The sequence below is a fragment of the Schistocerca cancellata genome, chromosome 9, assembly GCF_023864275.1.
Source record: "Schistocerca cancellata isolate TAMUIC-IGC-003103 chromosome 9, iqSchCanc2.1, whole genome shotgun sequence".
Classification (NCBI taxonomy): domain Eukaryota; kingdom Metazoa; phylum Arthropoda; class Insecta; order Orthoptera; family Acrididae; genus Schistocerca; species Schistocerca cancellata.
The window spans coordinates 92,864,107-92,881,859 of NC_064634.1; the positions used below are offsets into that span (position 1 = coordinate 92,864,107).

The 17,753-nt window shown below is 42.6% G+C and overlaps 1 protein-coding gene across 1 annotated transcript in view; it reads right to left on the bottom strand.

Moving 5' to 3' along the window:
* LOC126100769 (dehydrogenase/reductase SDR family member 11-like) overlaps positions 1-17,753 on the bottom strand; it is a 96,173-nt gene that overhangs the window by 69,040 nt on the left and 9,380 nt on the right. Inside the window, exon 2 of the mRNA XM_049911389.1 lies at positions 3,331-3,493. Coding sequence (XP_049767346.1) covers positions 3,331-3,493 — 163 coding nt within the window. The remainder of the gene's footprint in view (positions 1-3,330; positions 3,494-17,753) is intronic.

The following is a 17,753-nucleotide window of genomic DNA, read 5'->3' on the forward strand; positions in this document are numbered from 1 at the left end:
GCGTCCCTTCTTAAAAACGGGGATGACCTGTACCCTTTTCCAATCCTTTGGAAGACTACGCTCTTCTAGAGACCTACGGTACAAGAAGGGGGGCAAGTTCCTTCGCGTACTCTGTGTAAAATCGAACTGGTATCCCATCAGGTCTAGCGGCCTTTCCTCTTTTGAGCGATTTTAATTGTTTCTCTATCCTTCTGTCGTCTATTTCGATATCTACCATTTTGTCATCTGTGCGACAATCTAGAGAAGGAACTACAGCCCAGTCTTTCTATGTGAAACAGCTTTGGAAAAAGACATTTAGTATTTCGGCCTTTAGTCTGTCATCCTCTGTTTCGGTACCATTTTGGTCACAGAGTGTCTGGGCATATTGTTTTGATCCACCTACCGCTTTGACATAAGACCAAAATTTCTTAGGATTTTCTGCCAAGTCAGTACAAGTCAGTAGAACTTTACTTTCGAATTCATTGAGCGCCTCTCGCATAGCCCTCCTCACACTACATTTCGCTTCGAGTAATTTTTGTTTGTCTGCAAGGCTTTGGCTATGTTTATGTTTGCTGTGAAGTTCCCTTTGCTTCCGCAGCAGTTTTCTAACTCGGTTGTTGTACCACGGTGGCTCTTTTCCATCTCTTACGATCTTGCTTGGCACATACTCATCTAACGCATATTGTACGATGGTTTTGAACTTTGTCCACTGATCCTCAACACTATCTGTACTTGAGACAAAACTTCTGTGTTTAGCCGTCAGGTACTCTGTAATCTGCTTTTCGTCACTTTTGCTAAACAGAAAAATCTTCCTACCTTTTTTAATATTTCTATTTACGGCTGAAATCATCGATGCAGTAACAGCTTTATGATCGCTGATTCCCTGTTCTGCGTTAACTGTTTCAAATAGTTCGGGTCTGTTTGTCACCAGAAGGTCTAATATGTTATCGCCACGAGTCGGTTCTTTGTTTAACTGCTCAAGGTAGTTTTCAGATGGAGCACTTAAATAAATTTCACTGGATTCTTTGTCCCTGCCACCCGTTATGAACGTTTGAGTCTCCCAGTCTATATCCGGCAAATTAAAATCTCCACCCAGAACTATAACATGGTGGGGAAATCTACTCAAAATATTTTCCAAATTATCCTTCAGGTGCTCAGCCACAACAGCTGCTGAGCTAGGGGCCTATAGAGACATCCAATTACCTTGTCTGAGCCTGCTTTAACCGTGACCTTCACTCAAATTATTTCACATTTCGGAACTCCGTCAATTTCCTTCGACACTATTGCACTTCTTAACGCTATAAATACGCCTCCCCCTTCACTGTCCAGCCTGTCTCTGCGGTATACATTCCAATCTGAGTTTAGGATATCATTACTGTTTACGTCTGGTTTCAGCCAACTTTCTGTCCCTAGTACTATATCGGCATTGTGACCGTTTATTAATGAGAGCAGTTCTGGGACCTTTCTACAGACGCTACTGCAGTTTACTATTAGCACATTAGTATTGTTATTCCCTGTTGCATTTTCACTACTCCTACCTCGCCGCGTCTCAGGAGGCGTCTTGTCGGGCCTAGGGAGGGAATTCTCTAACCTAAAAAACCCACATGTGCACTCCACACGTACTCTGCTATCCTTTAAGCCGCTTCCGGCGTGTAGTGCATGCCTGACCTATTCAGGGGGACCCTACATTTCCCTACCCGATAGCGGAGGTCGCGAAATTTGCACCCCAGATCTCCACAGAATCGTATGAGCCTCTGGTTTAATCCTTCTACACGGCTCCAAACCAGAGGACCGCGATCGGTTCTGGGAACGATACTACAAGTAGTTAGCTCAGATTCCACCCCGTGAGCGAGGCTTTCCGCCTTCACCAATTCCGCCAACTGCCTGTACGAACTGAGGATGACCTCTGAACTCAGACGGCAGGAGTCATTGGTTCCGACATGAGCAACAATTTACAGTCGGGTGCACCCAGTGCTCTCTATCGCCGCCGGCAGGGCCTTCTCCACATCTCGGATGAGACCCCCCAGCAAGCAGACAGAGTGAACACTGGCCTTCTTCCCCGACCTTCCCGCTATTTCCCTAAGGGGCTCCATCACCCGCCTAACGTTGGAGCTCCCAATAACTAATAAACCCCTCCCCCTGTGTGCCTGCTCGGACCTTGCTGAAGGAGCGGCCACATGTCCACTCACAGGCAGAGCGGCGATGCCACACGGCGAGCCTCCACATTGACCCTCCGCCTCGTGCGCCGCGAACGCCGCTGAACCCGCCACTACCCTTGGGGAGAGGGTGACCCAACCGCGCCCGGTACCCGCGAAGATGTGCTTCAGTAGACCATCTTCATGCCTTAACTCCAATCGTATACATGATTCATCAGTGACCAACATGTGTAAACCCGATTATTTCAGACTACCTATAACAACAATGTACTGTGTCCAACAGTCAAGTACCAATTGATCATTGGGCAACATTTCTGAACTGGTTTCCGCAGACTACCTGTAACAACCACGTCGTAGCTCCAACCATCAACTACCAGACTGCCACTGTGGAATCGTGTATACGATTGGAGTTAACCATATCACCGTCAGTTAAGGCCTGAAGATCGTATGCTGAAGTACCTAAACTGGTAGCCATATAATAAATAACATCGTAAAGATGGATGTAGGCATTCCATTTTATTATATAAGTGGACACCGAAAACCCTTAAACCTCCAATCAGAACGATGAACATACAAAAAAAGGGGAGGTAAGCGTCAAAAGCTCGGGATTTTACTCTGACACGGCGTGGCCTGAAGCCCTAGAAAGTTTTATGCAACAGTACCGTCGGCAAAAGACTTCGTTCTTAAAGAAACTGGTGTTATTACTGTTTATAATTTGTTTCAGTTATTTGTTGTTTATACTAGTGACGTATAGGAAGGAAAAACATTCTGGGATAATAGCAGCTGTACACACATTTAGGAATGGTGATAGGTATAGCCATTGTTAACAGTAGAAATAGTTATGTTGATGGGGAGCAGTACTGTTTTGGGTGTATTAATGCATATTGGATCATTAGTTGCCAATGTATAGCGAAAAAATACAGTTCATTGTAATAATTTGTGAGAGTGTGACAAGAGATTGTGTTTATGTTGTACTTAATATGCTAAAATGTAATAAGTAAGTAAGTAAATAATATTAAATAAATTTTATTTTTCCATTCCGTTCTTTTACGGAACGATTCAGCGAACGTATTAGTTCTATCTAGTATGCTTACGATAGTAACTACTTCGTAAACGACCTTCTGCTACATATTTCATTCGTACCAAATGTTCAGGACATTTCTAAAAACACTTGTACACGGAGTTTCATACTTACATGTCAGTTCCTCATCAATTATAATCGCAGCGTTGTTGACGAGGATGTCAACGCCTGACAGATTATCTTTGATCCACTTGAAAGCCGCAAGGATGCTGTCCTCTCTGCTGACGTCCCCTTGCAGAGGGTACAGCTTCCCAGGGGCATCTTTCAGTTCCAGTGCCTGCGCAGACACAAGACACAGCTTTAAAAATTCATCGCTCCGTAAAGAACAAATATTTACAAATTAAAAGCTTACCTCAAAACTAACAGAGGATATGGAATGTATACAAAGGCCAGTGCGAATAGTCACAGGAAGCCATGACGGAGATGATGAAAGGCCTGTATTGGCGAACGCCTGAACGTAGACGCCAACTATTCCATGAGACACAAGCTAGTAAGTTTCCAGAACCAACTTTAAGAGAGGAATCTTTGAATACACTACAGCCTTCTATGTATCGCTCCCGTAGTGATCGCGAAGGTAGGATGAGATTAACTGCAGCGCGCACATATGAGAGCGGAAAAGGCCACTGTGATAGGTAAAATGGAAAGTACCCTCTGCCATGGACTTCACAGTGGTCTGCACATTATGGACGCAGATGTAGATGTAGAAACATTATCAATAAGCTACCAGTCTACTACATAATGCTATTCACACTTATGCCATCGTGTAAATTGGCAGGAAAGTTCCTACTTTTAGAGAAGATTCCTCCCTCCTCAGTTTTACCATGAATTTTTATGTCATTTAGCCAAGATATCTTATCAATTGGGTGTTTCCGTAAGAGCGTGCAAAAATTTAACAGGACATAGAGAATGTGCGAGTGAACAATTTGAGGTAAGGGACTTGGAGTCGGAGAAGCCAGCTTAACAAGATATAGAAGTAAACTTGCTACCGCTTTGTCTAGCATTACTGTTTTGCAGCTTGTTTACAACTAACTGTGTTAAATATAAACGTAGGCTTCTGCGGCCGTTGTCATAGTCAATAAAATTCTGGCCTCAAACCCAGAAGAATTTTATTGACTACGTACTGTGTTGTTTATTTACTTGTACATTCCTTATTTCCCGAAAGGAAACAAGGAGGACGACTTTGATTACCAGGAAGTCACGATGCCGGTTTTGTTTACTTTACTTGGCCGTAAGGTGGCTCTGTTGTATTTACATAATCCCATGACAGAGACCGCTAAGGGTCACGACAGACCCATTCATTACTCAGTGCTGTTCAGAGGCGTACAGAACAATACGATGGAGCAGTACCGGCGTAGTTTCGCAGAACTCACTGCCTGCACCTTGCGTATGGGGAAGTATGTTGCAATGCTCTCGCTGCTGAAAGGATGTACAGGGAACGATTTCTTAATAGGCATCATGCGTTACGAGGAGTGTTTATTTCTCTCGATAGATGAATGGGGGAGACTGGTTCATTGGAAAGAAGAAACGATGGACCTGGCAGCGTGAGGATCACACCAGGGATATTTGTCAGGATGTGTCAGAATCTTCTTCACCGACGTCATGTTTGCACTGAGATCGGTTTCAGCACATATTGTAAGATATAGCATAAATGGTACATTCATTGTGTCAATGATGGTTTTGCAGGTAACTGTAACGAATGTAAATAAAAAAGTGACGGCCTTATTCAAGTGGATACACCGGTTCCCGTCAGATCACCGAAGTTAAGCGCTGTCGGGCGTGGCCGGCACTTGGATCTACATATACATTTATACTCCATAAGCCACCCAACGGTGTGTGGCGGAGGGCACTTTACGTGCCACTGTCATTACCTCCCTTTCCGGTTCCAGTCGCGTATGGTTCGCGGGAAGAACGACTGCCGGAAAGCCTCCGCGCGCGCTCGAATCTCTCTAATATTACATTCGTGATCTCCTCGGGAGGTATAAGTAGGGGAAAGCAATATATTCGATACCTCATCCAGAAACACACCCACTCGAAACCTGGGCAGCAAGCTACACCGCGATGCAGAGCGCCTCTCTTGCAGAGTCTGCCACTTGAGTTTGCTAAACATCTCCGTAACGCTATCACGCTTACCAAATAACCCTGTGACGAAACACATCGCTCTTCTTTGGATCTTCTCTATCTCCTCTGTCAACCCGACCTGGTACGGATCCCACACTGATGAGAGATACTCAAGTATAGGTCGAACGAGTGTTTTGTAAGCAACCTCCTTTTTTGATGGACTACATTTTCTAAGGACTCTCCCAATGAATCTCAACCTGGCACCCGGCTTACCAACTATTACTTTTGTATGGTCATTCCATTCCAAATAGTTCCGTACGCATACTCCCACATATTTTACAGAAGTAACTGCTACCAGTGTTTGTTCCGCTATCATATAATCATACAATAAAGGATCATTCTTTCTATGTATTCGCAATACATTACATTTGTCTATGTTAAGGGTCAGTTGCCACTCCCTGCACCAAGTGCCTATCCGCTGCAGATCTTCCTGCATTTCGCTACAATTTTCTAATGCTGCAATTTCCCTGTATGCTACAGCATAATCCGCGAAAAGCCGCATGGAACTTCCAGGCACTATCTACTAGGTCATTTATATATATTGTGAAAAGCAAGGGTCCAAAACACTCCCCTGTGGCACGCCAGAGGTTACTTTAACGTCTGTAGACGTCTCTCCATTGAGAACAACATGCTCTGTTCTGCTTCCTAAAAACTCTTCAATCCTGCCACACAGCTGGTCTGATATTCCATAGGCTCTTACTTTGTTTATCAGGCGACAGTGCGAAACTGTATCGAACGCCTTCCGGAAGTCAAGGAAAATGGCATCTACCTGGGAGCCTGTATCTAATATTTTCTGGGTCTCATAAACAAATAAAGCTAGTTGGGTCTCACACGATCGCTGTTTCCGGCATCCATGTTGATTCCTACAGAGTAGATTCTGGATTTCCAGAAATGACATGACGCACGAGCAAAAAACATGTTCCAAAGTTCTACAACAGATCGATGTTAGAGATATAGGCCTATAGTTTTGCGCATCTGCTCGACGACCCTTCTTGAAAACTGGAACTACCTGTGCTCTTTTCCAATCATTTGGAACCTTCCGTTCCTCTAGAGACTTGCGGTACACGGCTGTTAGAAGGGGGACAAGTTCTTTCGCATACTCTGTGTAGAACCGAATTGGTATCCCGTCAGGTCCATTGGACTTTCCTCTGTTGAGTGATTTCAGTTGCTTTTCTGTTCCTTGGACACTTATTTCGATGTCAGCCATTTTTTCAGTAGGTCCAAGGTGTCGTCTTCACTGGTCAGTTCACTGTTTAATTGCTCGAGGTAATTTTCGGATAGTGCACTCAGTATAATGTCACTCGATGCTCTGTCCCTACCAACCATCCTAAACATCTGAGTGTACCATTATATATCTGGTAAATTGAAATCTCCACCTAAGACTATAACATGCTGAGGAAATTTATGTGAAATGTATTCCACATTTTCTCTCAGTTGTTCTGCCACTAATGCTGCTGAGTCGGGAGGTCGGTAAAAGGAGCCAATTATTAACCTAGCTCGGATGTTGAGTACAACCTCCATCCATAATAATTCACAAGAACTATCCGCTTTTATTTCACTTCAGGATAAACTACTACTAACAGCGACAAACACGCCACCACCGGTTGCATGCAATCTATCCTTTCCAAACACCGTCTGTGCCTTTGTATAAATTTCGGCAGAATTTATCTCTGGCTTCAGCCAGCTTTCCGTACCTGTAACGATTTCAGCTTCGGTGCTTTCTATCAGCGCTTGAAGTTCCGGTACTTTACCAACGCAGCTTCGACAGTTTACAATTACAATACCGATTGCTGCTTGGTCCCCGCATGGTTGACCATCGGGGCCGCCATGCATTTTTCGGATTGCCAATTGAGGAGCTACTCGACCGAATAGTAGCGTCTCCGGTCACAGAAAGCCATCATAACGACCGGGAGAGCAGTGTGCTGACCACACGCCCCTCCTAACCGCATCCTCAGCTGAGGATGACATGGAGGTCGGGTAGTCCCGATGGGCCACTTGTGACCTGAAGACGGAGTGCAATCTAAATAAAAAAGTACACAGTACTGTGATTTTATTCCTAATATCTACTTAATCATCTTCTCTGACCCGAAGTTCCCTACCTCTCTGTATGTCCTATTAAATTTTTACACACTCTTACGGAGGCAGCCTGTAGATATTATGTTGAAAGATATTATGTAGAAAGATATACAATACCTATAGGCAAATTGAAAGAAGAAGAAGCACCAAGAATGGAAAACTCATAGGTGGGGGGAGTATAAAGAGGGGCTATACAAGATAAATGAACTTGAAGGTAATATTATACAAAGGGGACAGGGATTAAGCTGAGATGGAAGATATGATGCTGCCAGAAGACTTCGACTGAGCGCTGAAAGACCTAAATCGAAACCCTGCTCCCCCCCCCCCTCCCCTGCTGTAGATGACATTCTGTCAAATCTGCTGATATCGTTGGGAGAGCTAGCTATGACAAAACTATTCCACCTCCTGTGCAAGATGTCTGGGACAGGCGGAATACCCCCAGACTTCACAATAATTGCCTTTCCAAAGGAAGCAGGTACTGAGAGATGTGAATATCACCGAACTATCGGTCTGATAAGTCATGGCTCAAAATACTAACACAAATTGTTTGCAGAAGAATGCGAAACCTGGCAGGAACCGACGTCGGGGAAGATCAGTTTGGATTCCAGAGAATCGTAGAATCATGCGACGCAATACTGACCTTACTACTTGTCTTGGAAAATGGAGTAAGGAAAGGCAAACCAACGTTTATAGCATTCGTAGTGTTAGGGAAAGCTTTTTAAAATATAGTAGGGGTCAGTGAATTCAAATCCACAGAGGTCAAGGATTTCTGGTTAGATGAGTATAGGGTAATATCAGCAGCAGAAAATGCTATAACGGATGCCCCATTTGTTATGAATAGGAAGGCTGGGCAGAGAGTGGGTTATGTGAACAGTTCAGTGATAGGGTTGTCCTCATCAGAATCGGCAACAAACCAACACCTACATGGTGACATCGCAAGCAGAAGATGAAGAGACAGAGTATATGAAGATATTGAACGGATAATTCAGTATGTAAAGGGAGACGAAAATCTAATAGTCATGTGAGATTGGAATGCTGTTGTAGGGGAAGAACTAAAAGAGAAGGTTGCGGGAGAATATGGACTTGGTAGTAGGGATGAGAGAGGAGAAAGAGTAATTGAGTTCTGCAAAAAATTTCAACTTGTGATAGCGAATACACTGTTCAATAATAACAAGAGGAAAAAGTATACTTGGAAAAGGCCGGGAGATGATGGAGGAGCCGGCCGGAGTGGCTGTGAGGTTCTAGGCGCTACAGTCTGGAACCGAGCGACCGCTATGATCGCAGGTTCGAATCCTGCCTCGGGCATGGATGTGTGTGATGTCCTTAGGTTTAATTAGTTCTAAGTTCTAGGCGACTGATGACCTCAGAAGTTAAGTCGCATAGTGCTCAGAGCTATTTTTGATGATGGAGGAATTCAGTTAGATTTCATCACGTCAGACAGAGATTCGGAAGTCATATACGAGATTGTAAGGCGCCTCCGGGAGCAGATATAGACTCAGATCAGAATTTATACGTCATGAAGAGTAGGCTGAAGTTTAAGAGGCTAGTCAGGAAGAATCATTTCGCAAAGAAGTGGAAAACAAAACTTCTCTGAGGCTAGAGATACCGCGATAAGGAATAGCCCAGTAGGAAGGTCAGTTGAAGAGGAACGGACATCTCTAAATAGAGCAATCATAGAAGCTGGGAAGAAAAACATAGGTACAAGGAACGTAACTGCGAAGAGACGATGGATAAAACAAGAAATACTTCAGCTGATCGACGAAAGAAGGAAGTGCAAAAACGTTCAAGGAAATTCTGGAATAAATAAATCGAAGTGACTTTGACAACGAAATAAATACGAAGTGCGAGAATGATAAGGAGGAATGGCTACTGGAAGAATGAGAAGAAATGAAAAAGAAATAATTGTCGAACCCACCGACTCAGCATACAGAAAAGTCAAAAAAATCTTTGGTGAAATTAAAATCAAGGGCATTAACATTATGAGCGCTTTGGTAATTCCACTGTTAAATGCAGAGGACAGAGCAGACATATGGAAAGAGTATATTGAAGGCCTCTGTGAGGTTGAGGATTTATCTAATGACGTGATAGAAAAAGAAACAATAGTCGATAGGGAAGAGATATGGGATCCATTATTAGAATCTAAAATCATTGCGGGAAGTGGCAACAAATCGATTATTCACACTGGTGTGTAGAATGTATCAGACTGGCGATATACCGACAGACTGAAAAAATATCATCCACACAGTTCCCAATGTTGCAAGAGTTGACAAGTAAGAGGACTATCGCACAATTCGCTGATAACCTTGTTATTCTTAGAGAAAATTGAAGAAGAAGCACAAGGTGTGGTGAATGGAATGAACAGTCTAGTGAGTACAGAATATGGATTGAGAGTAAAACGATGAAAGACAAAAGTAATGAAAAGTAGCAGAAATGAGAACCGCGACGATTTTCAATTGGAACTCACAAAGCAGATAAAGAATTCTGCTACCATGGCAGCAAAGTAGCCCATGATACACGGAACAAGAAGGACATAAAAAGCATCGCAGCGGTGGCAAAATGGCTTTCCTGGACGAGAGAAGTCTGCCAGTTGTAAGACATCGTGGTCTCCTGACCTTCATTGCTTACATATTCCGCCCTCACAATCATATTCCACACATCAAGACGCTTCATTCGAACCAAAACTCGATATGATAGTGTTGTATGAATTCATGTAAACGATATGCAAATAACAAGTAAGCGCACTGGGGTTGAAATACTAGAGGCTGGCGTACACACATACATTCCAGACACGACGGTCACAGGAGCTTTTAGTTCGGGAGAGAAACCGCACAACGGTACGCCGGTCCCTTCAGAGGACGCCTCAGCCTATCTATGTCGGCCAGTGACCGCCAGTGGAGTAGACAGCGTTTGCCCAAGGGAAAGGAGGAACGACCCCGTGTTCGGCTTAAAAGCAAATTCCGCTACATTGCGTGGGAGCGGCCAGCCTATGCATTCTTTACACATAGCACGCGGTTTCAGAGATTTTCACAGGCGACAGCAAACGCCAAACGCCAATGCTACAGATTTCCGGATTGGTCGCCTTAAACGAAACGTCATCCTCCCGTTTTAGAAGAGCAATGCTGATTGGCAGACGATATTTCTGACGCCTTGAGCTGAAGGAGTAATGGAAGAGACCGAAAGAGACCCCTTCATGTCGGGCGTGGAGAGGGGCCGTTCCGTTGTCGCTCTTGGAGCGAGAACACGTAACGAGAGCGTGCGCGCTTGTACGTGTACTCAAAGAATGAGGAACATGTCTTTCCTCAGTACTTCACTGGGAGAGCACCTGTGTTGAGAGTGAATCGAAGTGCGACTCTATATTGAGTCCTTGTGATTAAGTGTTGTTCACTGTGTTGGCCGACCACTTATTGTGCGGTGTGAATGGACAGAGTTACAGTTAAACGCCTATGAGCGAATTTTTGAGTGGCTTCGCGGTGGACTGGTTATCTAACCATTGTACCACGCCAATAGTTAGACTAGGGGCGAATAGGAGTCCTTGACTTCATCAAGGCGTAGGGAGAGTTTGATTGGCGAAGGTCAATCCAGATAGAACGAGAGTTATCTTATTTGTCAGCAGCAAGCGGCGCAGACAGCAGTCATCGCAGCTTACGGTACTGTGCGCTACAGGTATTGCGAGCCCCATATTTCCTCCACAACAGTACCCTTCACTGCATTTCACACGTGACAGCCTCGACTGTACCTAGCAACATTCTAATGGATAATTATTCAAGTTGAGTAGGCGCGGCTCTCAGCCATTCTGTCAAGTCAATAACAATCTTACACTTTGTATAGAAATTTCATTAGCGAATACTATCCCTGAGAGGTAACTTCACATTATGAAAAGAACCAGTATATAACTTGTTCAATTCATAACTGAAAGTGCCATTGTGATTTCTAAGAATTTTTGCAAAATACATAATAATTTTCGTTAGTTTCATGTTTTTCTTACACTAACTAGCACTACTCCAGTACCCAAGAATCCCAGTAATGACGTAAGAAATTTTGTGAATTTTGTGTCATTTTCTTACAGCGGACGACTCTAGAAGATATTTATTGCTGAAAGTTTTTCAAGCATCTCTCTTTAGAACGGTAGGAGCGTCTGTCTGACTTCTGTAGTAGTGTGGGGTTGGAAATTGCATCTTGCAGGAGCCACAGGGTAAAGAGTACATCTCAGATTAATCCGTTGCGCAAAATAACAGAAGATCAACCCCACGCTCACAGAAAAATGCGACCCTGCCAGGATAGGTAAAATAGGTAAGCGTCAGCATAGTTAGATACGGCAGGTCGCAGCAGCAGCACTTTGAATAACTTTGTTTCATGTAGTAAAGTGCTATTTTCAAAGATTGGTATCAGAATATATACAGGTAGTGAAGAAAGCAGAATTGTTGGGAAAAGGGCGTGTGTTATTGTTTGGAAAATTTTGCATTTTGTTTACGATTTTTATGTAGCTGTTAGGGCATAGGATTTTCAGGTAATAGGCACAGACGCAGAGTGACGCAGAGAAGCAGTGTGACGCAGCATCATATAAGTTAGAAACAAGAAATAACATTTTTCTCCCTTTGCAAGCCCACAGGAGGAGATTGGAGACTGCAGAAAAGCAGACAGAACATTAGCCGAGAGGTCACGACGTTGTTGTTGTTGTTGTTGGTTCAACCAAATGGTACGTGGTCGTACAGTTTTGTAGATAGGGTTGTGGCGTGTTGAAAGAATTTCCATATTAATGAGAGCACAAGCCAAAAGGTTACATGAGAAACAGCATGTATACAAGATGGGGGAGAATCAACCAGATAGACAGCAAGTAAATGAGCTTATTGAGAACAGGACAGAAGGTGAACCTGAGAATAGGACAGACGGTGAATCAGAGAATAGGACAGTCGGGGAGCTACAGAATCAGCAGGCTCAGTTAGACTGGGATGAAATTGAGACAGATCAGACAGATGAGGGGACGAGAACATCGAATTTCCAGAATATGAAATCCGTGGTAGGGCACATTCTGAGCCAGAAATAGACAGCCCACGTAGGAAATGGCAAAGATTAGAAGCGAAATGAGCACAGGAAACGCGTTTGTTTGCCGCATATTCAGGGACAGAATACGCGCCAATACAGTCAATGAGCCGGCAGTTAGCCAACGTTGAAAGAGAAGTAGACAGTGACGAAGAGGGAGAACATTTAGAATACGTCGAACCTATCGTACACATTCTAAATATGCCCCAACAACAGATACAGGATTTTGCGGAGTTACGAGCACCACGAGAAGGTTCCGTAACAGACGCAACTGTACATGGAAACACAAGACATACACAACAGAGAGGGCAGAATGCGGAGTTGTTTGCGCCACGTACTGGTTCAATGACAAACGCAACTAATCCTCAACACAGACAACATGGGTTATTGCAGCTATCAGACTTAGAAACGCCACAGCATAGCCCAGTAAACGACGTAACTGACCGATTAGAAAACAATAGATCGAGAATACATAGTTCAGCAGAAGGTAGTGTTACAGGACAGGACGCGCTCATCGAGATGTTACAAAAAATGAACGCTAGTATGACGAAACAGAATACATAGATAACAAAACAGTATCAGGAATTGAAACAGGATAATCAGGCTATTAATACACAGATGATAAAACAGTATCACGAAATGAAACATAATCAGGAATTGAAACAGGATAATCAGGCTATTAAGGCACAGATCCAACAGGATAATCAACTTGAGACAAGAGATCAAGACACAGATCCAACAGGTTAAAATCCAGATTGAAGAAGGGATCGCGAGAATTGATAGTCACATCACTCGGATAAACAAAGACGAGAAAGAATCTACAGAAAGAATTCAGGTACTACAAAGCAGCAATTACGCACTGATGTGGACAATGACAAAAAGGTGGAACGTTTTACGAAAAAAGCCACTCGAACAGCAATACACATTTCGGAAGAACAAGCAATTCAAAGCAAGGTAACAAAGGTTGCACTAAAAAAATATGATCAGCGGATCAATAAAATAGAACTTAAAAACAAAGATCAGTTTGAAAAGCTTCGAACAGAGTTGATACAAACTATCGAAGAAAAGATTGAGACCGTTTACACCTGCAGCGAAACAACTGAAAAGTCAAGCATTAATTCAATATACGAACACGTTCCGTCTAAGAAAGTTCAAGTAGAACCAAGGCTAGACGTAACACTCGCGCAGAAATCGAAACAGAAATCCCCGATTGAAGTATTACATGACATGTCACAGGACCAGGCACAGTATCTAGAAAAACGGAACACATACATTCAGCCGATACCAGTAAATCCAACGACACAACATAATAGCAGCACAGGTACTACACCTCGAACGATGAGAGTAGAAACACACGAACAACACTTTTGTTCACCAATGATACATTATGACGCGGATATGAGTCAGGAAATTGAGAATAGGCAGACAGGCAGTAGATTACCAGAGAATAAACACGACGACACAAGCAGTGGCAGATTATTTGAGTCGATGAATTAGCCACAAACCGGATTTATGAGTAGATATGATACAGACCACTTCCTTACAGTCAGAAAATTTCAGTATTTCAAGGATGAAGGCGGTAGCTTGCATGCACGCACATTCATCGACCAGTTTCAAGTAGGCTTACCAAACCACTGGAGCGTAGCTCACAAACTTGACTTCATTTGTGCAGACATGTCGCCGGCCGGGGTGGTCGAGCGATTCTAGGCGCTGCAGTCTGGAACCGCGCGACCGCTACGGTCGCAGCTTCGAATCCTGCCTCGGGCATGGATGTGTGTGATGTCCTTAGGTTGGTTAGGTTTAAGTAGTTCTAACTTCTAGGGGACTGATGACCACAGCAGTTAAGTCCCATAGTGCTCAGAGCCATTTGAACCATTGTTTTGCACACATGTCAGGGACAGTAGCAGAGGTGATGCAAAAGATCGCGGCTACCTGTACGTCTTACCTACAGTTCAGAACAGCATTTCTCGAAAGAAATTGGTCTAAGGAGGCGCAAAACAAAATTAAATAAGAGTTGCTTCAAATGACACCATGTGAAAACTCAGGAGAGAAAAGCGTGGTAAAAGTCTTTGATACAAAAAGAATCAATACCTAGACAAAACATACAGTAACGGAGAGCTGATACGTCTATGTAGAATGAAATTACCGGTAAAGTATCAACAGGTGACAGTAGGAAAAAATGAAAATACCGAAGAATTCAGGGAGGTTTTAGGGAATTTGAATTTATGTTTAAAGAAGACGAGGTGAAAGAAAAAAGAAAGGATAGAGAACAGCAAAAGGAAAGGACTAGGAACCAATATTCCAATAATAATAATCGTAATCCTAGCACCAATAATTTCAGGAGACAGTGGCACAATGGAGACAATTGGCATAGAAACGATAACCAGAATAATTGGTGCCGAAATAGGAACGGTAATGGACACTCATACAGTGGCGGATATGGGTTTAGGAATCAAAATGCCAAAGGTCAAGGGTACTTTGAAAGAGGTCAGGGTGTTAGAAACAGCAACAGGCGAGACCAAGGCGCGAATAACTACCGAGGAAATTATGGTCCACAGAGACAAGAACAACACAGCAAAGGGAAACCAGAAGTAGAAATCAGGCCACCAAATCCTGAAAAACGTAAAGTTTGACGGGAACATCCGGAAGAGGTTAGGCAAACTGACGTCCATTCATTAAGACAATGAAAAAAGGACATTCATGTTTTGGAAGTAGCTAGATCAAATTTAGAAAAAACTGAAAATAGCCAAAATTCAGACAAACAGGGGCTTACGAACATTTCCGACAAAGAGTCAGCACCAGATACACTCGATTTAAACTACATAGCTTGGGAAAACAGCGTAAAATGGGAAAATTCTGAAAGCGAGGATGAACTACCACCACTTCCGTGTATTAAAGAATTAAGCGACGAAGAATTGTTAAACGGACTTAGCAATATATTTGACGAGAAGCAAGTAAACGGACGCGATAAAACAGAGCAGACTATCCTAGATAAAAACAAAACACAGACGCCACAAACACAAAAGACGTTTAATGTATACAACATGGGTGACTATGAGGAGATAGAGAGAAAGTACATTTGGGAATGTTTGGAAATGAAGGAAAAGGAGAAACAGGAGCTCGAAAACAGACGAAAAGAGGTAGATAGGTCGCAAACGGTTTTGCTCACGGAGTTAACACCAAAGCAAACACAAACACAAAGGGAATGTACAATTATCCACAGGTTAAGCTATGAATCTATAGCAGAGGATTTGATGCAAGAAAAGGAAATCGTAACATCCACAATTATACAACCCATATTAAAGATAAACATTGGTGAAATCACGACACAAGAAATCATAGATAGTGGGAGTCAAGTGACGGCTATATCAGAAAGCCTATTCGAAAGGTGCAGTAGAGAGAAAGAATTACCGATTTTAAGGACAAAAAGGATAATAGTTTTTGGAGCCTTAGGAAAAAATGCAACAGAGGTGAAACACCAAACACGTCTTTCATTCAACTGCCAAGGTTAAGAATTTGAAAACAATTTTATAACAGTACCAAAACTTATGGCTGATATGATAATCGGTATAGATTTCATTAGTGAGCGTAAGGTTCACATTTGCGTACCACAAGGCTTCGTAGATGATGTAATACTATATTTTATTCAAACTTTGAACGATGAAACAGAACAGGGAAAAGTAAAGCAATTGCATTTAAGTCAAAAAGGGAACGAAATAGAGGAGGAGAGACACCCTAGATATAAGTTTGAGGAAAACCTTGACCCACTCCCACCAGAAATAATAGAAGAAATTCATCAAGAAATTAGTAAGAAGATAGAGGAAATAGATGATATTTCGCTCCACGATAAAAAAAATTTAGCAGGCATACTGAGATCACATGCGGAGAGGTATTTACACCAAAACAAGTAGCATTAAAGATTTTCAATACAAATTTGAGGTCAAAGATCATAAACCCTTTTGTGTTCCACCTTATTCCATACCATATAATTATCGAGAGCAAGTATTTCTTGAAATCAGAAAAATGTTCGATGATGACATAATAGAACCCGCCAAGTCACCATATAATTAACCCTTCACGTTGTAAGTAAGAAGGATGGAATCATACGTTTGGTACTCGATTCAAGACAAATAAATACAATTATAACAGATAGATCAGAGAAATTAGAAGAGTTGATTCAGAAGTTTCATGGAGTACAGATTTTTTCATCCATCGATTTGCGTTCAAGTTTTTGGCAAGTCTGTTGACTTCTGTAATAGTGTGGTGGTGGAAATTGCATCTTGCAGGAGCCACAGGTTAGAGGATACATCTCAGATCAATCCGTTGCGCAAAATAACAGGAGATCAACCCCACGCTCACACAGTATCGAACAGAAGTTTTAGGTTAAGAAAGAAATTGCTGAGAAAGTACGGTTCGAGCACAGTATTGCAAGGCAGTGAGACGTGGACTATGGGACCGGAACAGAACAGAAACATTTCAGGTGTGGTGTTGCAGAAGAATATTGTAAATCAGGAGAACCGATGAAATAAGGAAGCGGAAGTTTTCCGCAGAATCGTCGAGGAATGGAATACATGGAAAACACTGACAAGAGAAGGGACATTATGACAGAACATCCGTTACGACATCAGGGAATAACCTTCATGGTATTACAGGAAGCTGTAGAGGGTGTAAGCTGCGGAGAAACACGGAGAGTGGGCTACATCCAGTAAATAATTGAGGAAGTAGGTTGGAAGTTTTACTTTGATATGAAAAGGTTGGCACAGCAGAGGAATTCGTAACAGGTCGCATCAAACCAGTCAGAAGACGATTAAGATAACAAGAGAAAATATAAACTACACGGCAGTTATAAGAGTCGAGAGGCATGGAGGGATGTGGTGGGTGAGGACGAATTGCAACAAGGTTGGAGCTGTCCCCGATGTTATTGAATCTGTACAATGAACAAGCAGTAAAGGAATCCAAAGAAAAATTGGAAGTAAGAATTTAAGTCCAAGAGAAAAAAGAAAATCTTTAAGATTCTTTCAGAGAGAGCAAAGGATTTAGAAGAGCATTTTAAGGGATTTGTCAGTGTCTGCAAAGCAGGATATAAGATGAACATCAACAAAAGCAAAGAAAGGGTAGTGGAATGTAGTCGAATTAAACCAGTCGATGCTCAGGAAAAGAGATTAGGAATTGAGACAAAGTAATATATGAGTTTTGCTTTTTTGGACAGTAAAACAACTGATGATGGCCGAAGCAAGGAGTGTATAAAATGTAGGCTGGCAAAGGCAAGAAAAACTTTTCTGAAGAAGAGAAATTTGTTAACA